The following is a 25,988-nucleotide window of genomic DNA, read 5'->3' on the forward strand; positions in this document are numbered from 1 at the left end:
GTATAAGTAGAAATAAACTCTTTGTTCCCCAAGTTGCCTTTGTTCTGTGTCTTTGTCACAGCAATAGAAGGCAAACTAGAAGAGCAGCTGACTGTCCAACTCTGGGGCATTAGTTCTTCCTCTTGTAGCTGTGATTGGATAGCCGACAAAAGCAGCTTCAGGAAGGAAGGGTTTGTTTTGGCCCACAGTTCTAAGGGACACAGTCCATTGTGGTGGGGTTGCATGGTGATAGGAACTTCAGAAGTGTTTCGTCAACATTGTACCCACCGTCAGGAAGCACAGGAATAATGCTTGTGATCAGCTGGCACATTCGGTCTGAGATCCCAGTCCGTGATGCTATCAATTCTCATGGATGCCCGCCTCTGATGACCTAGTCTAGAAACTGCCTCACATAAAATTCCTAGAGTTTTATTCCATGGAGATTCTAAATCCCATCAAGCTGACAATCAACATCTCACTGGGTGTCGCTTGAGCATATAAAAGATCTCAAAACCTCCTTCCACAGTGACACACTTCCTCCAGCAAGGCCACACCTCTTAATAGTGCCACTCCCTTAGGGGGCCATTTTCTTTCAAACCACCACAAACTTCCTATATAGTTGAGGATGACTTGAACTTCTGATCTGCCTGCGTCCATCTAAGTGGGATCAGCAGGCATGTTCCACTAAACTTGTTTTATGTGGTGGTGAATATCAAACCCAGGACCTCATGTTGATAGAAAAGCACTCTCCCAACTGAGCTACATTCCCAGTCCCCACTCTTTCTTTATTATTCTTGGACTTACTTCCGTGTTTACATTAACATCTTCAGTTCATCTTGGTGTTTGTGATGTGTGTGGAAGAGCAGGTGAGCATTTGTTATAGAGTAGGTAGAGGTCAGAGGTCATCCTTGGGTGCTAATCTTCACCTTTAGTCTTGTTGGGGGCAAAGACTCTTGCTCACTGCCCCATAACCCAGGCTAGTTGACCTGAAAGCTTCCAGGGATTTCCCCGTCTCTGCCCCCAGTCACCACAGGAACCCTGGGATTACAGAGGCATACTTTCAGGAATCCCCATCTCTGCCCCAGTCATCATATGAACCCTGGGATTACAGATGCACACTTCCGGGGATTCCCATCTCTGCCCTCCAGTAACCATAGGAACTCTAGTATTACAGATGCACACTTCTGTGTTCAGCTTCATCTGGGTTCTGGCAAGTCGGACTCATATCCTTGGATTTCACAGTAAGCACTTTGCCTCATGAGCCATTTTCCCAGCTCTGTTTTTCTTACCTCCTAGTGTGCACTTTTCTGTCCCCACTTTGGGCTCCTGCCCATGGGGCATCAGCAGACTTAATGTGAGTTTTGGGGGCTTCGGCTTGTTCACTCTCTTGCCCTCTCTTGAGAACTCACCCTGCTCATTCCAGGGAGCCTAAGAAGACAACCAAAGCTGGAAAGGCCCACACAGACCACAGGTGTGTGGCATCTCAGCAAGGTGATAAAGGTTTGTTCTATGGGCCACTCAGGTTTTTGTAGCTGCACAGCTCACTATGACCCTTAGTGTCTTTCAGCCCAAAGGATTTGTATGATATAGAGGCTTTGTGGTGTGGATTGTAAGTACACAGTGAGCCTCACACTCTCAATCTTGGAGTAGGCACCATAAATCAATTGATAATGGGCCAAGAAAGGAACACCTTACAAGTATTTTTATTGCTTATACACACAGACACACACACAAACCACAAACATGCACACATGCACACCCATGCATGCACAGGAACGCACACAGACACACACATCCTCACTCATGCACACACGGGCACACAGGCACACACATACACATGCACATGTATGTGTGTCTGCAAGCATACATGCATCAGTAGCTTCTAACAGCTGTCCTTCCCTGTGATAGAGGAGACGTCACAGCAGGCCATGTGAGGAGCTACAAGGAGACCTGCTGTGTGGATCATACCCAGAAATGCCCATTTAACTAGTCTAAAGAGTTTCTAAAAAATGAGCTGGAGAGATGACTCAGCAGTTAAAAGCACTTGTTGCTCTTGAAGAGGAAGAGTTTGCTTTCCAGTGTCCCTGTGGGGCAACTTAGAACTGCCTATAACTCCAGCTCCAGGGATTCTGACACCCTCTTCTGGTCACTGCAGACACCAACATGTACACACACACACACACACACACACACACACACACACATACGTATACACATCAGTAAAAATAAAAAATAAATCTTAAAAAAACAAAACTTTGAAGAGTTATGTAAGTACCCAGCAGTATCTCATATGGACTAATTAAAAAACCAATAATAGCTGGGCATGATAAGATGCACGCCTTTAATCTCAGCCCTCAGGAGGCAGAGGCAGGTGAATTTCTGTTAGTTAGAGGCCAGCCTGGCATACATAGTGAGTTCTAGCCCAGTCAGGACTATATAGGAGACCCTGTCTGAAATTAATAACAACAGACACAAAACAGAAAAACCACTGAGACACCGCAGTACTAGACCAGTCTGAATCGGTCTGTGTGAATTAAAGAACACTTTTTCTATCTTTAAATTATAGCTATTATTTATTTTGTGTGCACTGGGGGAGAGGGCTGCTGGCACATATGTGCAGGTCGGGGACAACTTGCAGTAGTTGGCTTTCTCTCTTCCCTGCGACTATGTGGGTCTCAAGGCTCAAAAGCAGGTCTCCAGGCTTGGTGGCAGGAGCCTTTATCCACTGAGCTATCTTGAAGACACCTGCATGGAACACTTTTTAACAAGGCTTCAGGTGAGGTTCATATGTTCCCAAGCTAAGAATCATCACCTTGCGGAGGTGTGCATGAAGCTGATAAGGGCAAACTCCTCTGGTGGAAAGAGGAAAGCAGAAGCTATGTCAAGGAGACAATCTCAGGAAAGCCCTGAGAGGCTCTCACAGAAGAGCAGAAAATTAAATAAAACAAAAGCATATCAACTTTGTCACATGTCAAATCTATTGAATTTCCAGTACTACCTACAGTATAACCTGTAAGGATTTGGTGGGGTTTCTGCCTAGTGCAGATCCACTAGTAATGTCTGTCGTGTCTTTCTGTGGAAGGCATGGGTGTGTTGCCAAACAGTTGCGTCCTTCCTGAGAACCATTCCATATTCCAGGCTCAATGGTATGACTTTTGAAGTGTCGTTAGTGTGCAGTGGAGAGAATGCCTGCGGTGAAACAGGAATCACAAACCCCCTTGCTCTTCCCTGGCCTTCCCTTATGTCCCCCAGCCCTTCCTATCTCTGCTTAGTGAAGAGGCTCTTGAAGGCATTGTTGTAGTTCTTATTAAAGGCTGTGTAAATCAAGGGGTTGAAGAAGGAATTGGAGTACCCAAGCCACAGGAATATGCTTTTCCAGATGGGTGGCAGGCTACAGGCACAGAGCGGGCTGATGAGCTCCGTCAGGAAGAAAGGAATCCAACACAGCACAAACACGCCAATCAAGATCCCCACCATCATGGCTGCCCGCTTCTCCTTCTGCTCCCGCCACGAGTCTCCGCTCATCTGGAAAGTCACCGTGGCTCTGCAGCGTGCTGTGAACACCATCTCAGCCTCCTGAGGTGCCTCCTTCGCCTTGGAACAAAGGAAATATGGAATCAAAACAACAGAACAAGGGGAAACACTGAACAGAAGAAAAGCCAGCTATTCTCAGTTCTGTCGGAGAAGTGAGGTCACGAGGCTCAGGTTTTATTTGTTTAAAATGTTCAACCTTTTAAAGGGCAATTTTTGCTTTTTATCAAAATGGGTGAGAACCTCCACACATGGTTTATTTTATTATCTCTGCCCCTTAGAGCAGCCGACTGTATGCCCTAATTTCATTTCTACTGCTTTGATAAAATACCCTGATGAAAACAACTTAGAAGACGAAGGACTTATTTCAGTCTTATTTCTGGGTTCCAGTCCATCATAGTGGGGAAATCAAGACAACAAAAATTCAGAGCTGGTCACATCATATCCACACTCAAGAGCAGAGAGAAATGAATGAATACATGACTGCTGCTGTTTAGCTCAACATCTACTGCTTAGCCACCATCTCTTACCCAGCCCAGGACTCAAACTTAGTGAATGGTACTGTCTAAAGTGAGCTGGGTCTTCCAATGTCATTTAATGGAATAAAGACAATCACTCACAGAAATGCCCAATGGTCATCCCTCATTGAAATTCCCTTCCCAAGTGGTTGCAAATTGACGTTTTAACTCTCTCTCTCTCTCTCTCCTTCTCTCTCACACACACAGAGAGACACACACACAGACACACATACACATATATATGTGTGTGTGTATATACATATATAGGTACATTTATATTATATTATATTTATTACATATGTAGGTTTATTATTGGGCTCTCCATGTTTTTCCATGTTCCACTGATCTACTGTGTTTATATGCTCTTTTGCTAACAGAACATACTCTTGATTACTAAAACTTTATAGTGCTTTTCTGTTGTTGTTTTTGTTTCTTTTGTTTTGTTTTGATTTGTTTTTGTGAGACAGGGTTTCCTCTGTGTAACCTTGGCTGTCCTGGAACTTGCTCTGTAGATCATGCTGGCTTCAAACTAATGCCTGCCTCTATTTCCTAAGTAGTGGGATTAAAGGCGTGTGCCACCACTGCCTGACTGTAGTACTTTTTTTAAAAAAATTGTTTTTATATATAATGTGTCTTGTGTGACTATGTATGTGTCAGACCCGTGGTTGGGACTGGGCAAGCTCATCTGCCCCTCCAAGCCCACTTGCCTCCCTGTGAAGCAGGCTGCTGAGACTGCTCTGCACTGAGGATCCAAGGAAGATGAGCACTGGATACAACATCCGTGCCCAGAATAACCCCCGCTACAGGCATTCACCCATCCATATTCATGCTGGAGACTGGGACTGGAATTGGAGCCACCAGTGAAGCAGACACAACCCTGGTCCTTACAGAGTCAGCCCTAGAGAGACAGTCTGTCCACATTAGCATTGTAACGTATTGTATAATTACGATGGGAAGTGGATTCTTATAAGTCATGTAATAATTCTGCTTTGCCTAGATTAAAAAACAAACTCTAAATGGCTCTGTATTGTAAATTAGTTATTAGACTGGGGAGATGACTCAGCGAGTACTCACTTTGCCACACAAGTGTAAGGACCAGATTTCAGATTCCTAGCATCCATGTAAATGCTGGCCAGGCATGACAGATCACCTGAAATTGCAGCAAAGGAAATGGAGACAGCAAATCCCTTGAGCAAACTGGCGAGCGAGACTGGCTCAACCTGGCGGGGTGAGAGATCCTGCCTTATTAACCCTAAGATAAAGTAGAGAGCAATCAAGCAAGACACCCAGCACCCATCTCTGGCTTCCAAATTCACAAGCACACATATGCCTGTGCACTCACACTTGAAAACTAGCATTACACACCCACATACAGACATCATAATAATTAGCTACCTTTTCTGCACATTGTCTCTCTCTCTCTCTCTCTCTCTCTCTCTCTCTCTCTCTCTCACACACACACACACACACACACACACACACACACACGAGAGAGAGAGAGAGAGAGAGAGAGAGAGAGAGAGAGAGACGGAGGGAAGGAGGGAGGGAGAGACGGAGGGAGAGACGGAGGGAAGGAGGGAGGGGGCTTCTTCTGTTCACCCTTAGGTTACTAGTCCTAAAAGAATGTGCCTATGATCCTCTGAACTCACTCACTCATGGCTCCTTTTATTGCAATTTAGATGGCGTCTGAATCTGAGAGGAAGGACCTACCTCTTCTTAGTGCAGAAACTACCTATCATCAGCACCTGCTCCCTGGAACTAGCCACTTAAACAATGATTTAGTGTTACAATTAAATGGTTTGCATCTGCCTCTCTTTTGCTTCTTGGAAGATGCCAAGCAATAACTGTTTCCAGCTCTTGTCCAGGATCCAGCTGGAAGCAAGCATCAGGACCACGGCAGGAATAAGTGTACTGGACTCCATTCTCAGCACATCTGCTTGCCCACCCCTTCTCACTTGGAGTACTCTGCTAAAAATACGCACTAGGAAGGGTTCCTGGTGGCCTAGCTTTACAGTCAAAATTCTATTCACGTCTACATTCAGATTCTGTCTCCTGCTTCATCCTCCTAAGGTCCCTACCTGTTTATCTGGGAAAATCACTATATCAGTCTAAACACAGATGCATGGAAATCTGGACAAAAAAAAAAAAAGCCTTTTCCTCTGGCATTGTACATCCGAGCACCCAGCATCCTCTCCACCTGTCACCTGAGGAGAGACTAGAAAGGGTAAATAATTGAGCAGTAAAACAGTCTGGGGGGTTAGTGGGATAATTCGCTTAGTACGGTTCTTGTTTTGTGAGTGAGAGAAGCTGATTTCAAGCCCCCAAATCCATGTCTTAAAGAGGAAGGAAGGAAGGAAGGAAGGAAGGAAGGAAGGAAGGAAGGAAGGAAGGAAGGACCAAGAATGATGGATTGTACTTAGAACTTCAGTGACAGGGAGGAGACAGGCATATCCAAAGAAACCTTGTTTCAAAAAAGTGGGAAGGTCCCTAAAAAACACCCTACAACACTCCCACACATGAGTGTCTCTCCCATGAGGTTGCTGCAGGTGTATTCTAAAAAGGTAGCAGAGAACCACCCCATCTATAAATGAGCGATTCCAACTTTTCCCATTGTCCAGATCAGAGGACAGGGGACAAAATTACAAACAAGACCAAAACAAAAATCAGGGCAGTGGAGGAGACAACTAGGGCATTGTGTTGCACCAAGCAGCATCAGGTACCACAGAAGGTCTAAGGAATAAACAGTTGTGTCAGGAAGTCATTCCAGTAATTCATAGTCATCTTACGGAGAGGGAAACAGGATCCACAGAGCCCAAGCGGAAGAAAGTGAACGTTCTTTCCCCTTCCCCTCCCACTCAGGAAGTGCTCATTAGTGGGCACTGTCCCAGCCATCTTCCTACCCATCTAAAGAACCTCCCAGTCACTCGAGTCTTTCCATTGAGGAATAGAAAGTGTAAGAAATGGATGGAGTACTACACAGCAGAAAAAAATGATATCTTGAAATTTGCAGGCAAATGGATGGAGCTAGAAAACATCATATTGAGTGAGGTAACTCAGACCCAGAAAGACAATTATCATATTACTCACTTATAAGTGGTTTTTAAACATAAAGTAAAGAAAACCAGCCTGCAAATCACAATCACAGAGAACCTAGACAACAATGAGGACCCTAAGAGAGACATACATGGATCTAATCTACATGGGAAGTAGAAAAAGACAAGATCTCCTGAGTAAATTCGGAGCATGGGGACAATGGGAGAGGGCTGAAGAAGAGGAGAGAAGCAGGGAGGGGAGCAGAGAAAAATGTAGAGCTCAATAAAATAAATTTTTTAAAAAAAGAAATGAATGGACAAGTTGATTTGAAGAGATCCTGAGGGAATCAAAGTAGAAAAGGTGATCTACTGATTAAATCATTCATTTGAAATAGACTAGCTCCACCAAGGAAGCAGTAAGCTGAGTCCACCCATGCACTATCAAAATGTGTGCTCAGAAGCTCCGTGTTTACGGCTGTCCGGCCTAAGAATGACACCACACACAAAGAGGGACACTGAAAGGAAAAAAACTGCCAGCAGCAACCTCTAAGGAAATAAAAAACTTTGGTTTGTATCTCAGTGGTAAAGTCTGGATAGCATACAGGAGGCCCTGCCTTCAGTGGTCAATACTGAAAGAAGAGAGGAAAGGGAGGGAGGGATGGGGGGGACTATGAGTCAATTATACATAATAACTCATTTTCACGTTTCATATGATGTCCATTAGGAAATAGAAAGACAAAGCAGGCCATGGTGGTGGAAACAGGTGGATCCCTAGAGTACTCGGTGTACACCAAGGCAGTGAGAGACCCTGTCTGAAAAAAGTGGATCCCAAGATAAACAACTGAGGCTACCTTCTGACTTTCATCCACAAGCACACCCACACATGCTCATCATGTATACTGGGAAGTGGAAAGATGCTGGGGAGAGCACTAGCCTCTTGAACCAACCGCCACTAACTCATCCTCACATCAATCTTGTCTGATCTTTACAGGACCAGAAGCTCTGCTGCAAAAACCAGAAATCCAATATGTCTGCAAATCTAAAGCTTCTTAAACATTAGCATGACACCACCAGCAGGAAGTTTCATTCCTGACCTCCAGGAGGGGTCATCACCGATGTGCAGGCAGGCTGAAAATGAATCGTGAAATGACCTTCCAGCTACATCTTGCATTTTGAATGGGTTTCAGCTGGAGCTAGCCAAATAGGCTAGACTGGCCAGTCAGTGGGTTCCAGGGATTCAACCATCTACTCCTCCCTATCTCTGGGATTATATGAGTGTGCACAGCTACTCTTAGCCATTCGTCATGATTCTGGGGGTCCAACACAGGTCCTATACTTCAAATGACTGGGTCATCTCTCTAACCTCTGGAGTAACTATTTCTAGCCGAAGATGCCAGGCCAAGACTTGAAATACCCAAGGGCTTAGTCTGCTCTGCAACAGTCAAATGCCAAGTTTGAAAAACTGCATCTCCAACCCACAGCAGCCTCCACACGCCCACTACCATCCTCCACCACATCTGTGACCATCCGAGCCTTGGCCCAGACTGTCCCTGTGAGGGAAGTGTCTAAGTTTCCAGTTGGAGGGCTCAGTTCCCTAGGCCCTTGCCCTGGGAGGAACATCCCCACCCAACAAGCCCGGGAGACCCCAAACAGCTTCCACACACCCATTACCATCCTCCACCACATCTGCGACCACAGGAGCCTTGGCTCAAATTGCCCCTGAACAAAGTCTTGGCCCAGACTGCCCCTGGAGAGGAGCCTTGGTCCAGAATGCCCCTGGAGTGGAGCCTTGGTCCAGACTGCCCCTGGAGAGAGCCTTGGTCCAGACTGCCCCTGCAGAGGAGCCTTGGTCCAGACTGCCCCTGCAGAGGAGCCTTGGTCCAGACTGCCCCTGCAGAGGAGCCTTTGTCCAGACTGCCCCTGGAGAGGAGCCTTGGTCCAGACTGCACCTGGAGAGGAGCCCCCAGACCTTTATCAGCATCCAATAGAGGGACAGACCCCACCTGCACCCACTGGGGAAAAGATGGGCAGGCAGCTGTGTAATAGCACAGTCAACAACAAAAAGACCAATATGGCACCACCAGAATCTAGTAATCCTACAGCAGGAAGACCTGAACATTATAACCCAGAAGAGGCAGAAAAAAAATCCTTCAATGTAACTTTATGGACCTGAAAGACAGAAAAAGACTCTTAAAGAGGAAATAAAAAATTCCTTTAAAGAAATGGAGGAAAAGATAAAAATTTGTGAGAAATCAATAAATCTCTTAAAGAAACCCAAGAAAACCAAGAAAAAACAATCAATCAGGTGAAGCAAACAGCTCAAACAGTTCAAGATTTGAAAATTGAAATAGAGGCAATAAAGAAAACACAAACCAAGGGAATTCTGGAAATGGAAAATCTGAGTAAACAAACAGGAACTACAGATGCAAGCATAGCCAACAGGTTGCAAGAAGTGGAAGAGAGAATCACAGGAGCTGAAGATTTGATAGAAGAATTAGATTTACTGGTCAAAGAAAACATTAAATCCAACAACTCCTTAACACAAAACTTCCAAGAAATCTGGGATAGCGTGAAAAGACCAAACCTAAGAATAATAGGAATAGAAAGAGAAGAACTCCAGCTCAAAGGCACAGAAAATCTATGCAACAAAATCATAGAAGAAAACTCCCAACCTAAAGACGGATGTGCCTGTGAAAGTAGAAGAAATGTACAGAACACCAAATAGACTGGACCAGAAAAGAAAGTCCCCTTGACATATAACAATCAAAACACTAAACATGCAGAATGAAGAAAGAATATTAAGAGCTGCTAAGGAAAAAGACCAAGTAATATATAAAGGTAGACCCATCAGAATTACACCTAACTTCTCAATGGAAACTCTGAAAACAAGAAGTCCTGGACAGGTATGGTGCAGACACTAAGAAATCACAGACACAAACCCAGACTACTATACCCAGAAAACCTTTCAATCATCATAAAAGGAAAAAACAAGATATTCCATGACAAAACCGAAACCAAATTTAAACACTACCTATATACAAATTCAGTCTTACAGAAAGTAATAGAAGGAAAACTCCAACCCAAGGAAGTTAGCTGCACCAACGAAAACACAGGCAACAAGTAACCTCACACCTCATTCTAGCAAACCTCAAAGAAGGGAAACTCCCAAACACTACCACTAAAAAATAACAGGAGTAAAAAATTAGTGGTTGGCACGCGGTGGAGACCTGTTAGTCGCGAAGAATTAGAAACTGTTATCAAAAATCTCCCTTCCAAAAAAAGCCCAGGACCAGATGGTTTCAATGCAGAATTCTACCAGAACTTCCAAGAAGAGCTAATACCTATACTCCTTGATGTATTTCGCAATATAGAAACAGAAGAGTCATTGCCAAATTCCTTTTATGAAGCTACAGTTACCCTGATACCAAAACCACACAAAGACCCAACCAAAAAAGAGAATTACAGGCCTATCTCACTCATGAACATTGACACAAAAATTCTCAATAAAATACTGGCAAACTGAATCCAAGAACACATTAGAAAAATTATCCATTATGATCAAGTAGGCTTCATCCCAGAGAAGCAGGTCTGGTTCAACACACAAAAATCTTTCAATGTAATCCATCATATAAATAAACTGAAAAAAAAAAAACATATGATCATTTCATTAGATTTCATGCTGAAAAAGCATTCGACAAAATCCAACACCCTTTTATGATAAAGGTCTTGGAGAGATTAGGGATACAAGGGTCATACCTAAATATAATAAAAGCTATCTACAGCAAGCCAACAGCTAACATTAAATTAAACGGAGAAAAACTCAAAGCCATCCCACTAAAATCAGGAACACTACAAGGATGTCCACTCTCTCCATACCTCTTCAATATAGTGCTTGAAGTTCTAGCAATAGCAATAAGACAACATAAGGGGATCAAGGGGATTCGTATTGGAAAGGAAGAAGTTAAGCTTTCATTATTTGCAGATGATATGATAGTATACATAAGCGACCCCAAAAACTCTACCAAAGAACTCCTACAGCTGATAAACACCTTTAGTAATATGGCAGGATACAAGATCAACTCCAAAAAATCAGTTGCCTTCCTATACACTAAGGATAAAGAAGCAGAGAGGGAAATCAGAGAAGCATCACCTTTCACGATAGCAACAAATAGTACAAAATATCTTGGGGTAACTCTGACCAAGGAAGTGAAAGATCTATTTGACAAGAACTTTAAGTCTTTGAAGAAAGAAATTGAAGAGGACACCAGAAAATGGAAGGATCACCCTTGCTCTTGGATTGGAAGGATCAACATAGTAAAAATGGCAATTCTACCAAAAGCAATCTATAGATTCAATGCAATCACCATCAAATCCCATCAAAATTCTTCACAGATCTGGAGAAGACAATAATCAACTTTATATGAAAAAAACAAAAAAAAAAACAGAATAGCCAAAACAATCTTATACAATAAAGGATTGTCTGGAGGCATTACCATCCCTGACTTCAAACTCTATTACAGAGCTACAGTATTGAAAACAGCTTGGTATTGGCATAAAAACAGAGACGTCGACCAGTGGAATCGAATAGAAGACCTGACTTTAACCCACAAACCTATGAACACCTGATTTTCGATAAAGGAGCTAAAAGTATACAATGGAAAAAAGAGAGCATCTTCAACAAATTGTGCTGGCAAAACTGGATGTCAATCTGTAGAAGAATGAAAATAGATCCATATCTATCACCATGCACAAAACTCAAGTCCAAATGGATTAAAGACCTCAATATCAGTCCGAACACACTGAACCTGATAGAAGAGAAAGTGGGAAGTACTCTACAACACATGGGCACAGGAGACCACTTCCTACATATAACCCCAGCAGCACAGACATTAAGGACCTCATTGAATAAATGGGACCTCCTGAGACTGAGAAGCTTCTGTAAAGCAAATGACACTGTCGCTAAGACACAAAGTCAACCCACTGACTGGGAGAAGATCTTCACCAACCCCGCAACTGACAAAGGTCTGAGCTCCAAAATATATAAAGATCTCAAGAAACTAGACCGTAAAAGGCTAACCAACCCAATTATAAAATGGGGCTTTGAGCTGAACAGAGAATTCTCAACAGAAGAAGTTCAAATTGCCAAAAGACATTTAAGGTCATGCTCAACCTCCTTAGCGATCAGGGAAATGCAAATCAAGACAACTTTAAGATACCATCTTACATCTGTCAGAATGGCTAAAATCAAAAACACCAAAGATAGCCTTTGCTGGAGAGGTTGTGGAGAAAGGGGTACACTCATCCATTGCTGGTGGGAATGCAAACTTATGCAACCACTCTGGAAAGCAGTGTGGCGGTTTCTCAGGAAATTAGGATCAACCTACCCCTGGACCCAGCAATACCACTCTTGGGAATATACCCAAGAGATGCCCTAACATACAACAAAAGTATATGCTCAACTATGTTCATAGCAGCATTGTTTGTAATAGCCAGAACCTGGAAACAACCTAGATGCTCATCAATGGAAGAATGGATGAAGAAAGTATGGAATATGTACATATTAGAGTACTACTCAGCAGTAAAAAACAATGACTTCTTGAATTTTGCATGCAAATGGATGAAAATAGAAAACACTATCCCCCCAGCACTCGGGAGGCAGAGGTAGGCGGATCTCTGTGAGTTCGAGAAAGCCACAGAGAAACCCTGTCTCGAAAAAACAAACAAAAAAAAAAACAAAAAAAAAAGAAAACACTATCCTGAGTGAGGTAAGCCAGACCCAAAAAGAGGAACATGGGATGTACTCACTCATATTTGGTTTCTAGCCATAAATAAAGGACATGGAGCCTATAATTCGTGATCCTAGAGAAGCTAAATAAGAAGGTGAACCCAAAGAAAAACATATAGGCATCCTCCTGAATATTAACCTTCATCAGGCGATGAAAGGAGACAGAGACAGAGACCCACATTGGAGCACCGGACTGAAATCTCAAGGTCCAAATCAGGAGCAGAAGGAGAGAGAGCATGAGCAAGGAACTCAGGACCGCGAGGGGTGCACCCACACACTGAGACAATGGGGATGTTCTATCAGAAACTCACCAAGGCCAGCTGGACTGGGTCTGAAAAAGCATGGGATAAAACCGGACTCGCTGAACATAGAGAACAAAGAGGACTACTGAGAACTCAAGAACAATGGCAATGGTTTTTGATCCTACTGCACTTACTGGCTTTGTGGGAGCCTAGGCAGTTTGGATGCTCACCTTACTAGACCTGGATGGAGGTGGGTGGTCCTTCGACTTCTCACAGGGCAGGGAACCCTGATTGCTCTTCGAACTGACGAGGGAGGGGGACTTGGTTGCGGGAGGGGGAGGGAAATGGGAGGCGGTGGCACGGAGGAGGCAGAAATCTTTAATAAATAATTAAAATAAATAATTAGTGGTTATTAATATCTCTTAATATCAAAGGACTCAATTCACCTATAAAAAGATACAGGTTAACAAGATGAATAAAAAAATCCAGGATCCATCCTTCTGCTGCAAACAAGAAACACACCTCAATCTCAAAAACAAGCATTACCTCAGAGTAAAGGGTTGGGAAAAGATTTTTCCATTCAAATGGACCTAAGAAACAAGTAAGTGTTGCTAACCTAATATCTAACAAAATAGATTTCAAACTAAAGTCAATCAAAAGAAATGGAGAAGGATACTTCATACTCATCACAGGAAAAATCCATCAAGACAAAGTCTCAATTCTGAACATATATGCCCCAAGTACAAGAGCACCCACATATGTAAGAGAAACATAAAGCTTAAATCACACATCACATCCCACACACTAATAGTGGGAGAATTCAACACCTCAATCTCACCAATGAACAGGTCTGCCAGACAGAAACTTAACAGAGAAATAAGAGAACTAACAGATGTCATGACTCAAATGGACTTAATAGACATCTACAAGACATTTCACCCAAACACAAAAGAATATGCCTTCCTCTCAGCACCTCATGGAACTTTCTTTAAAACTGACCACATAATCAGTCACAAAGCAAACCTCAGCAGATAAAAAAAAAAAAAATGGAATACCTCCCTGTATCTTATCGGATCACCATAGCTTAAAGTTAGAATTCAACAAAAACATTAATTGCAGAAAGCCCACAAACTCGTGGAAATTGAACAATGCTCAACTGAATCACCCCTGAGTCAAGGAAGAAATAAAGAAATTACAAACTTCCTAGAATTTAATGAAAATGAATACACAACATACCCAAACTTATGGGACACTTTGAAAGCATGCTAAGAGGAAAGTTGATAGCAATGAGAGCCTACATAAAGAACATGAAGAAATCTCACACTAGCCACTTAACAGCACACTTGAAAGCTCTAGAACAAAAAGAAGCAAACTCACCGAAAAGGAATAGACTCCAGGAAATAATCAAAGTGAGGACTGAAAGCAATAAAATGGAAACAAAGAAAGCAATTAAAGAATCAATCAGACAAAGAGTTGGTTCTTTGAGGAAAAAAAATCAACAAAATAGACAAACTCTTATCCAAGCTAACCAAAAAGCAGAGAGGAAATATGCAAATTAACAAAATTAGAAATGAAAAAGAGGACATAAAAACAGACAAAGGAAATCCAGAGAATCATCAGGTCATACTTCAAAAACCTGTACTCCACAAAGCTGGAAAATTTAAAGGAAATGGACAATTTTCTGGATAGGTACCACATACAAAAATTAAATCAAGAACAGAAACAAATCAAGTAGAAGTATAACACCTAAGGAAATAGAAGTGTCATCAAAAGTCTCCCAAGCAAAATATTTCCAGAATAAGATGGTTTCAATGAAGCCTTCTACTGCAATTTCAAAGAAGTGCTAATACCAATACTTCTCAAATCATTTTACACAATAGAAACAGAAGGGACATTGGCAAACTCTTTTAATGAGGCAACAGTACCCAAACCACACAAAGTCATAACTAAGGAAGACCAATCTCCCTCATGAACATCGATGCAAAACTACTCGATACAATACTGGCAAACCAAATCCAAGAACACATCAAAAAAATAAATAAATAAATCATCTGCCATGATCAAGGTGGCTTCATCCCAGAGATGCAGGGATGGTTCAACATAGGAAAATCCATCAATGTAATCTACCATATAAATAAACTGAAAGAAAAAACCATATGACCATCTAATTAGATGCTGAAAAAGCATTCAACACCCCTTCGTGATAAAGGTTTTGGAGAGATCAGGGATGCAAGGAACATATCTAAACCTAATATAAGCAATATACAGCAAGCTTGCAGTCAACATCAAGTTGAATGGAGAGAAACTCAAAGTGATACCACTAAAATCAGGAACAAGACAAGGCTGTCCATTCTCTTCCTATTTATTCAACTTAGTACTCCAAGTTCTAGCTAGAACAATAAGACAACAAAAGGAAATCAAGGGGATACAAATTGGAAAGGAAAAAGTCAAATTTTTGCTATTTGCAGATGATATGACAGTATACGTAAGGAACACCAAAATATTGACAAGGGAACTATGTGGTGCACTACATAGAAGACTGCAAATAGATCCATATCTATCCCCATGCACAAAACATAATAAGTCCAATTGAAACAAAGACCTCAACATAAATCACATTGAACCTCACTGAATAGAAAATGGGAAGTAGGTTTGAACACATGGGCCCAGAAGACTAGTCCAAGAGAGGGAGGACCAACAATATGAGTAAAGAGATCAAGACTATGATGGTGATACCCACAGAAACAGCTGACCTGACCTAGTGAGAGCTCACTGACTCTGGACTGATCGTGGCGAAACCTGCATAGGGCCAAACTAGGCCCACTGAATGTGGGGGACAGTTGTGAGGCTTGGGAAGTCTGTGGGGCCACTGGCAGTGTGACTAGGATTTATCTGGTGTCTTGGAGCCCACTCTCTTTGAAGGGATACCTTGCTCAGCCTAGATATAGGGGGAAGTGCCTTGGTCTTGCCTCGAAGTGAAGTGTCAGACTTTATTGACTCCCTATGGGAAGCCTTACCCTTTCTGAGGAGTGGATAGGGGTGGGGTGGGAGGAAGGGGGGAGTGGGTACAGGGATAGCTATACAAAATGATAAAAGATTGTATTAAAAAGCTTAATAAAAAATGCATCTCCAAACATCACCCAACCATAAAGAGAGGATGCTTATCATGTCTGACAACTCAGAACAGGAAATTTTCTCTGCTGCCTCTCATGTGTAGAAAAAAGCTGTGCAAATAAAAGCACTTTTCTCTCCCTATTTCCCCTTATCCCCATCCCACCCCACCCCCAAGTTCCCAATTTTTGCCCAGCAATCTTGTCTACTTCCAATATCCAGGAGGATAACTATATGTTTTTCCATCCATTTGCATGCAAAATTCAAGATGCCATTGTTTTTTACCACTGAGTAGTACTCTAATATGCATATATTCCATACTTTCTTCATCCATTCTTCCATTGAAGGGCATCTAGGTTGTTTCCAGGTTCTGGCTATTACAAATAATACTGCTATGAACATAGTTGAACAAATGCTTTTGTAATATGATAGGGCATCTCTTGGGTATATTCCCAAGAGTGGTATTGTTGGGTCCTGGGGTAGGAGAGAAGTGAGAAGGGGAGGATGAGAAGAGCGTGGGGGAAATGGGACGGTTGGAATGGAGGAAGGGTAGATATGGGAGCAGGGAAGTATATATCTTAATTAAGGGAGCCATTTTAGGGTTGGCAAGAGACTTGACTCTAGAGAGGCTCCCAGGTGTCCAGGGAGATGTCCCCAGCTAGTTCCTTGGGCAGCTGAGGAGAGGGAACCTGAAATGACCCTATCCTATAACCATACTGATGAATATCTTGCATATCACCATTGAAACTTCATCTGGCGATGGATGGAGATAGAGACAGAGACCCACATTGGAGCACCGGACTGAGCTCCCAAGGTCCAAATGAGGAGCAGAAGGAGGGAGAACATGAGCAAGGAAGTCAGGACCGCGAGGGGTGCGCCCACCCACTGAGACAGAGGGGCTGATCTATTGGGAGCTCACCAAGGCCAACTGGACTGGGAATTAAAAAGCATGGGATAAAACCGGACTCTCTGAACATGGCGAACAATGAGGGCTGATGAGAAGCCAAGAACAATGGCACTGTTCTTCGGACTGGAGAGGGAGGGGGAGAAGAAAGGGGGGAGGTCTGTACTAGGGAAGGTAGTTTGGTCAGAAAGGTACTGGGATACTGTGGATCCTGGTTTAGTTTCTGTTGTTGTGATAAAAACACCCTGACACCACCCCCTCCAAAATGACCTCAGAGAGAAAGCCAGGTATGTGTCTTCTCATTTGAGATTCCAGTCCATCACGGTGCATAAGTGACAGTGACAGGAGTCTGAGGTAATCAGACACATCGTACCCATAGTCCTGAGCAGAGAGAGAAATGCATGCTTGCTTGCTTGCTCTCCTCCCTTACATGGTACAGGACCCCCTACCTATGGAATGGAGCCAGCAAATGTGGGTGGGTCTTTCCACATCAACTGACTTAAGATAATCCCTCAGAGACATGGTCACTAGCCAACCTGATCTAGACCATTTCTCAATTAAGACTTTCTTGCTCATTCATCATGACCAAGTCGGCTTCATCCCAGAGATGCAGGGATGGTTCAACATATGAAAATCTGTCAATGTAATCTACCATATAAACAAACTGAAAAATAAAAACCACATGATCATCATATTAGATGCCGAAAAGCTTTTGACAAAATACAACATCCCTTCATGATAAAGGGGTCCAAGGGACAGACCTAAACATATTAAAGGCAATATACAGAAAGCCAACAGCCAATATCAAACTAAATGAAGAGAAACTCCCAGCGATTCCTCTGAAATCAGGAACAAAACAAGGTTGTCCACTCTCTCTATATCTATTCAATATAGTTCTTGAGGTCTTAGCTAGAGAAATAAGACAACAAAAGGAGATCAAGAGGATTCAAATCAGAAAAGAAGAATTCAAACTCTCGCTGTTTGCTGATGATATGATAGTTTACATAAGCGATCCCAAAAATTCTACCAAGGAACTTCTACAACTCATAAACACTTTAAGGAATATAGCAGGATACAAGATTAACTCAAAAAAAAAAAGTAGCCCTTGTGTAAACAGATGATAAAAAGGGCTGGAGAAGAAATCAGAGAATCAACACCCTTCACAATAGCCACAAATAGCATAAAATATCTTGGAGTAACTCTAACCAAACAAGTGGAAGACTTGTATGACAAAAACTTTAAATGTTTGAAGAAAGAAATTGAAGAAGACAGCAGAAAGTGGAAAGATCTCTCATGCTCTTGGGTCGGCAGAATTAACATAGTAAAAATGGCCATCTTACCAAAAGCAATCTACAGATTCAATGCAATGCCCATCAAAATCCCAGCAAAATTCTTCACAGACCTCAAAAGAATGATACTCAACTTCATATGAAAAAGCAAAAAACCCAGGATAGCCAAAACAATCCTGTACAATAAAAGAACTTCTGGAGGCATCACAATTCCTGACTTCAAACTCTACTACAGAGCTACAGTACTGAAAACAGTCTGGTATTGCCATAAGAACAGACAGGAGGACCAATGGAACCGAATAGAAGACCCAGATATTAATGCACACACCTTCAAACACCTGTCTTTTGACAAAAAAGCAAAAAATATCAAATGGAAAAAAGAAAGCATATTTAACAAGTGGTGCTGGCATAACTGGATATCAACATGTAGAAGAATGAAAATAGACCCAAGTCTATCACCATGCACAAAACTCAAGTCCAATGGATTAAAGACCTCATCATAAAGCCAGCCACACTGAACCTTAGAGAAAAGAAAGTGGGAAGTACATTGGAACACATTGACACAGGAGACCACTTCCTAAATATCCCCAGCAGCACAGGCACTGAGAGAAACAGTTAATAAATGGGACATCCTGAAGCTGAAAAGCTTCTGTAAAGCAAAGGACATAGTCAACAAGACAAAACGACAGCCTACAGAATGGGAAAAGATCTTCTGATCTCCAAAATATACAAAGAACTCAAGAAATTGGTCACCAACTGGCCAGAGAGATGGCTCAGCGGTTAAGAGCACTGTTCATTGCACGATTGTCCTGAAATCCAAAGGTCTGGTGTTCGATCCCCGCTAAACGCACGGTGGCTTGCGGCCATCCGTACTGAGCTATGGCGCCCTCTTGTGGAAAAATAAAATAAAATAAAAAGAAATTGGTCACCAAAAGAACACACAATCCAACAACAACAACAAAAAAAAAACAACAACAACAACAATGGCACTGGGTTTTGATCCTACTTCATGTTCTGGCTTTGTGGGAGCCTAGCCAGTTTGGATGTTCACCTTACTAGACCAGGATGGAGGGGGGAGGACTTTGGACTTTCCACAGGGCAGGGAACCCTGACTGCTCTTCAGACTGGAGAGGAAGAGTAGTGGGATGAGGGGGAGGGAAATGGGAGGTTGGGAGGAGGCAGAAATTTTTTTCTTTCAATAAAAAAAATACAAATAAATAAATGACTATTTAAAAAAAACAACAACAACAGATGAATCTAAAATGGCTGAAAGACCCTTAAGAAAATGCTCAATATCCTTAGTCATCAGAGAAATGCAAATCAAAACAACTCTGAGATTCCATCTTACATCTGTAAGAATGGCCAAGATCAAAAACACTGATGACAACTTATGCTGGTTGTGGGGAAAAGGGAACACTCCTGCATTGCTGGTGGGAATGCAAGCTGGTACAGCCCCATTGGATGTCAGTGTGGTGATTTCTCAGAAAATTAGGAAACTACCTTCCTCATGACCCAGCAATACCACTTTTGGGTATATATCCAAGGAATCCTCAAACGTGTCACAAGGACATGTGCTCAACTATGTTCATAGCAGCATTGTTTGTCATAGCCAGAACCTGGAAACAACCTAAATGCCTCTCGACCGAAGAATGGGTAAGGAAAATGTGGTACATTTACACAATGGAGTACTACACAGCAGAAAAAAATAATGACAGTTTGAATTTTGCAGGAGAATGGGTGGAGCTAGAAAACATTATTTTGAGTGAGGTAACCCAGACACAGAAAGACAATTATCACATGTACTCACTCATAGGTGGTTTTTAAACATAAAACAAAGAAAGCCAGCCTACAGACCATAATCCCAGTGAATTTAGACAGCAATGAGGACACTAAGAGAGACTTACATAGATCTAACCTACACAGGAAGTAGAAAAAGACAAGATCTCCTGAGTAAATTGGGATCATGGGGACCTTGGGGGAGGGTTGAAGGGGGAAGGGAGAAGCAGGGAGTGGAGCAGAGAGAGCTCAATATAAATCAATTTAAAAAAAGGCTAAGAAATAAAAAACTACTTTCTTGCCATGTTATTCTAGGTTATATCAAAGCTGACAGTTAAAAATTAACCATCAGTGCACACCTTTAATCACAGCTCTTGGGAGTCAGAGTCAGGCAGCTCTCTGTGAGTTCAAGGCCATCCTGGTCTACAGAGAGAGTTCCAGGACAGTCATGGCTGGATAGAGAGAACCTGTCTCAAAAATGAATGAAAATGGGGGAGGAAGGTAAGAAGGACAAATTAATCATTTTGCAGCATTAAATATTTTTCTAGTTTTTCTGAACAAATATCTCACAAGAAGCAACTTAAGGGGGGAAGGTTTTATTTTTGCATACAGTTCTCAGACACAGTCTGTCACGGTGGGGAAGCCAAGCCGTGGTATCAAGAGTAGGAGGTATCTGGTCACACTGCATTCTCAATCAGGAAGCAGAACAGAGGAGGGAAGTAGGGCTGGGCTATCAGTGCTCATTTTAGGTGAGCCATTTCTTCTAGGGAGGCTGTGCCTCTTAAAGAACTCACATCCTTCTCAAGCAGCATCCCCAGCTGGAAGCAGGCACACAAACACATGAGCCTGTGGGGGACACATCACATCCTCACCATGACAAAGATGTGCTGTGTATTGTAGCAGTCAAGACCCAGAGCGGAGGGCACTTTCCCAGGGCCCTCCCACTACAGAGTCACTCAGCACAATTCTGGCCCTCTCCCCTGGAGCTCTTTCTCCCCATCAGAGGTTGCCTCTGATTGGCCAGTCAGCTGTCCTGTCACCTCTTCACATCACCTGCCTAAATGGGCTGCGTCTGAGTGTACAGCAAGGGCTGGGGATGGCGCCCAGTGGTAGTGTCCTTGCCTGTCTTGTAAAAGCACCTGTGTTTGATCGCCGACAATGCAACCAAACCAAACCAAAATAAATCGAGCAAATAAAAACTGTTTCTTCTGCCATAACAAAGAGCAAAATCAGGCTTGGCAGGCTTTTCAGGCATCCAGTCCACTGTGATTTTCCCAGGTGCATAACTAGATTGCTGCAGCTATTAAAAGTCAGCCCTCGCCCTGCAATCAGACGGAGAAACTATAATCACCCCAGGCGTTTCCGAGGTACCTTTCAAAGAACATCATTAATTCTGAATAAAGCTCTCCCAACATTTTCCAATTATAGACTTGACCTTCCTGTTTTGTGTTAAAAAAAAATTCCTCTGCCATTTAATTAAAACAAGAAAGAATCTGCTTTTAAAAATGCATGCACTTGTCTGGTAGCTTAATATCTGGGCTGACTTTGTAAAAGTAAAACTAACTACAGCAGCCTTTCCTATCTCGGGCTCTCTTTAATTTTGACCCCTTTTCTGGTTCACACATTGTATTTGTGTGTATGTAGATATGGGTGTGTGTGTGTGTGTGTGTGTGTGTGTGTGTGTGTGTGTAGTCCAGAGTTCTGTGACGTTAGGTGTTTTTCTCAATTTTTCTCCATAATATTTTTTTTGAGACAGGGTCTCTCTTTGAACCTGCAGCTCCACTGTTGCAGTTAAACTGTCAGATGGTGGAGACGCCCTTTCTTCTGCCAGTTCTGCCACCCTCCATGAGTCAGGGCTATGTAGATTTTTTTCATTCTTCAGTAAATGGGATCCTCACTAGGGGCTTTATACAGTAGGACCTAAAGCTGGGGATGTGGCTCAGTAGGTAGAATGCTTGCCCAAAATGGACAAGCTGCGGGCTTCATTTCCAGAACTATATAAACCAAGCATCGTGGTGCTTGCCTCTAATTCCAGCTTTTGGAAAGTGAGGGGAGAAAGATCAGAAGTTCAAGGTAAGCCTCAGCTACTCTGAAAGTTCCAGATCATCTTGTAATACCTGAGCCCTGCCTTCAAAAATTAAACTAAATCAAAAGTAATAACTAACTTATTTAAAGATGAAAAAAGGGAGGCACGAGGGTATTAAGCAATGGATGTCTGGAACTGGAACTGCAACCCAGTTTCTCTCTCCCAAATCTCCAGGGGACACACTGGGGTTGGTATAACAAGGGAGAGTGGCAATGGACCTTTTCTTTTAAACACACACACACACACTACTTCTGAGGTTTCGAGGTTCCAGCACTAGTCCTGAAGTGCAAAGAAACCATTTTCACAGGTGTATACCCCGCAGGTGGTTCGCTAGAAGCGGAAGCGATAAGTACCCCATGTGCTCTTGGAAAGAGCAGATGGCCATCTCCTCCCGCGTTCCAGATGCGACAGTTTTTCCTCTTATTCTCCAATATCCAAGCTCTGTCCCACTCTTCCCTTTCTCTAAATTCCATTCTGCCCAGGGTCCCCTACCCCCAAATCCACAGTCAGCCCCTCTCACCTGCTTGGTGGCAGGCAAAGGCACCACAGCCCTCCGTCTACGTCCAAAGCGAAACTTGGCGGCTTTGTAAATCTTCCAGTAGACGAAGAGCACCACCGCCAGAGGCAGGTAGAAGGCTCCGCAGGTGGAGAAGACAGCATAGGAGGGCTCCTGGCTCACCTGGCAACGCTGTAGCCGAGCATCATAGGCTTCTCCCCAGCCAAAGAGCAGCGGTGCGAGCGCGATGAGCGCAGACAGTGCCCAGGTGATCCCGATCATGAGGGCTGAAGCGCGGCGCCGGGTGCGCAGCGTGTACTGTAGGTGACGCGTGATGGTCCAGTAGCGGTCCAGGGCGATGGCCGCCACGTTCCAGATGCTGGCTGTGCAGCATAACACGTCGAAGGAGATCCACACGTGGCACAGACTCCTGCCCAGCTGCCAGCGTCGCCCAGCTGACAACTCGCTTACTAGGCTCAGTGGCATCACCAGGGCTGCCACAAGCACGTCCGAGACCGCTGTCGAGGCCACCAAGTTATGTGGCACGCGGTGGAAGGTGCGGACACGCAGGATGGTCACCAGAACTAGCAGGTTCCATAAGAAAGTGGCAGCGATAAGCAACACCAATAGAGTCACCACAAGCACGGTGAAGATGGAAAAGGGTGGCTCACGGCCTGGCAAGATGAGTCCACCTGGGGTGTACCCCACGTCCCTGCCGGAATTTGGGCTCTCACTGCAGCTCTCCAGTCCCTGGGTAAAGGCGATGCCAGGGGTGGCGCCTGAGAGGTTAGAGACTTCCATTGTTCAGGGACTTGGTTCTTGGGCAGATGTGCGCGTGATTGCATGGACCGTGGATAGGTAGTGAAATAGGAGGGGCACTTCGTGCTTCGCAGTGCAGAGAAGTCTAAATCGCGCCACCCTAGTCCTTTTTCCAAACTGCACCCTCCCTTTGGCGTTTCTTTTGGTGGCTTCCGTGGACCCTCTTTTCCAGTTGAGAAAAAAAAAAAATGAGTCGGATCCTTTAGGTCTGCTTTGCCAAGCGTAGCAATCTCTCCGGGTCCATTTGTGATCTTCAGGGTAGTTGGCTGCTGAGGGCTGGAGACCGATATCTGAGAGCAGGGATGGCTTAGAGAGACCTCCCCTGCTTAAGGGTTGGAACCCAGGGGCCCCCAGTGTGCGCTGAAGTGGGCGGAGTAGGTTTGGAGCCGCCACCAATAGGAGCTGAAGCTGTAGCGCTGTCCCAGCTGTCTCCTGCTGTGGCGTGTGGAGAGAATCCTAGCAGCAGTCCCCTCCACCTCCGGGAAGGTTTCTAACAATCCTATCCTGATTCTGTAGCCACCACTTCCGCACATCCCTCCTGCGGGCTTGGTGGCTCAGTTAGACACTAAGACATTGGAGTCCCAGCCAAAGGCATTGTGGTTTTCTAGAGCCTCGATTCTACCCGTATGCGGAGCAAGGTCCCAAATATTGGAGTGTGTGAAAGTCCTGAGCTCAACTCCATCCAGACCACGGCTTGGCGCCTAGCTCATACTTGAGCACTGGAGTTCATCGCCGGTCTCCCCTTGTCCCCCCCCCCCTCCCCCCCCCCCCCCCCCCACACGCTTTGAGCAGAAAGCGCCAGACTGAAGCTGTTTGGCAGAGATCTGGAAGAGGGACAGTTTCCAGCCCGCTTGCCAAACCCCTAACTTCCGGTGTTTCACTGCCTTCGGTTCCTAATAGTTCTCCTACCCTCTTCCAAGTTCAAGTCCAAGGTTTTGTTGCTGAAACTCTAATTTTGTCTTGTGGTGCTGGAAATGAACTCAGGGAGATTGCTCGCGACAGGCAAGCACCCGGCAGCTACTCTACTCTTGGGGGAAGGAAAAACAAAAACCAGACAAGCAAACAAAAATCACATAGGTGAAATTCTCTTCACTCTCCACCAACATCTACTTCCCATTTCCATACTTTAAATTATTTTTACATTTTAAAATTTGTGTGTGAGGTGTGTGTGTGTGTGTGTGAGAGAGAGAGAGAGAGAGAGAGAGAGAATCATGAGATCATAGAACAACTAAAGGAAGTCAGTTATCTCTTTCCACCATGTGAATCCCAGGGATGGAATTCATATTTGTGGAATTCAGATATTCAGACTTGGTGCCAAGAGTTTTTACCCAATGAATTGTCTTTCCAGATCCAATCTCAAATTTTAAAAAGTGTATCAAGGGTGTTTGTTGGTGGTGCAGGCCTTTTATCCCAGCACTTGGACGGCAGAGGCAAGCAGATGGATCTCTATGAGTTTGAGACCAGCCAGGTCTACACACCCAGCTCAAAAACAGCCAGAATTACAGAAAAACACTGCCTCAGAATAAATTAATAGTGTGTTACTGAGCTGTTAGGGATAGAGGCGGCCAAGCTGGATGTTGGGAAGAATCAGTGGGCTTTGCAAGTTGTTGATGAACTCCCGAGAAGACGAACTCCCAGAAAGGCCTCTCAAGGCTAAAACAGGTAAATGGGTCTGCCTCCAGCTACTTTTTGTAATATGAGTTAAGGCAGCACTCTCTCTGTCTCTGTCTGTCTGTCTGTCTGTCTCTCTGTTTGTGTGTGTGTGTGTCTGTGTGCTAATGGTCCCAGGCTAGTGTCAGCAAGGTCTCCACTCACTCTTCCACCTTATTCACTGAGGCAGATCTCTTATAATATGGCTACTCGCTGTTGCCAGCTTTCTCTGGGAATCACCAGCTCTGCTCTGCCGTCTAAGGCTGGATTATAGGTCACCACACCCTACCTGCCTTTATATGAGCTCTGGGGAACCCAAATTCCAGTCCTCACACATGTGTGGCAAATGCTTTAATTGCTGAGGCATCTCCCCAGCCCCAGTAAAAAATGGGCTTTCTTCTGTAATTCTTCCAGCAACGTCATCCTGGCCGCGGGGCAATCTTGTCCTGCAGGTACATGATCCAAAGATTTCGTGTCAGGGCACGTAACGGTTATCCTGGGTCCCAAACAGCCTATGGCTGCAGGGTGGACACTGGGTGATTCTGAGGAAACTAGTGGAATGAAAATAATCCTTTAAGAGAAGTGTTATTGCAATGATATTCCCCCAGCTTACTGAACAGAGAACGAGGATGTTCAAAAGGTAGAAAGATTCACCTGACACCAAATTCATGGCCTGCTTTCATTCTCGGTCTTTGCTCCTCTCTCCACATGCATTTTTCATGCCCCAAATCAATTTTTTATTTTGCTCATTTCCATTAACATTTTTCATG

General features: G+C 43.8%; 1 protein-coding gene across 1 annotated transcript; it reads right to left on the reverse strand.

The window, feature by feature from the left end:
- Window positions 1–2,475: 2,475 nt before the first annotated feature.
- LOC121446509 (5-hydroxytryptamine receptor 5B) lies at window positions 2,476–23,657 on the reverse strand. The gene is made up of 2 exons (XM_041649177.1): window positions 22,774–23,657; window positions 2,476–3,573 (listed from the first exon to the last, which is right to left on the reverse strand). The coding sequence occupies exons 1-2, from the start codon at window positions 23,548–23,550 to the stop codon at window positions 3,238–3,240; spliced, it is 1,113 nt and encodes a 370-aa protein (XP_041505111.1). The 5' UTR covers window positions 23,551–23,657; the 3' UTR covers window positions 2,476–3,237.
- Between the last annotated feature and the right edge of the window lie 2,331 nt (window positions 23,658–25,988).

Source organism: Microtus oregoni, unplaced genomic scaffold (genome assembly GCF_018167655.1).
Source record: "Microtus oregoni isolate MIOR12 unplaced genomic scaffold, Mior012 000003F_ref0000135, whole genome shotgun sequence".
NCBI lineage: Eukaryota > Metazoa > Chordata > Mammalia > Rodentia > Cricetidae > Microtus > Microtus oregoni.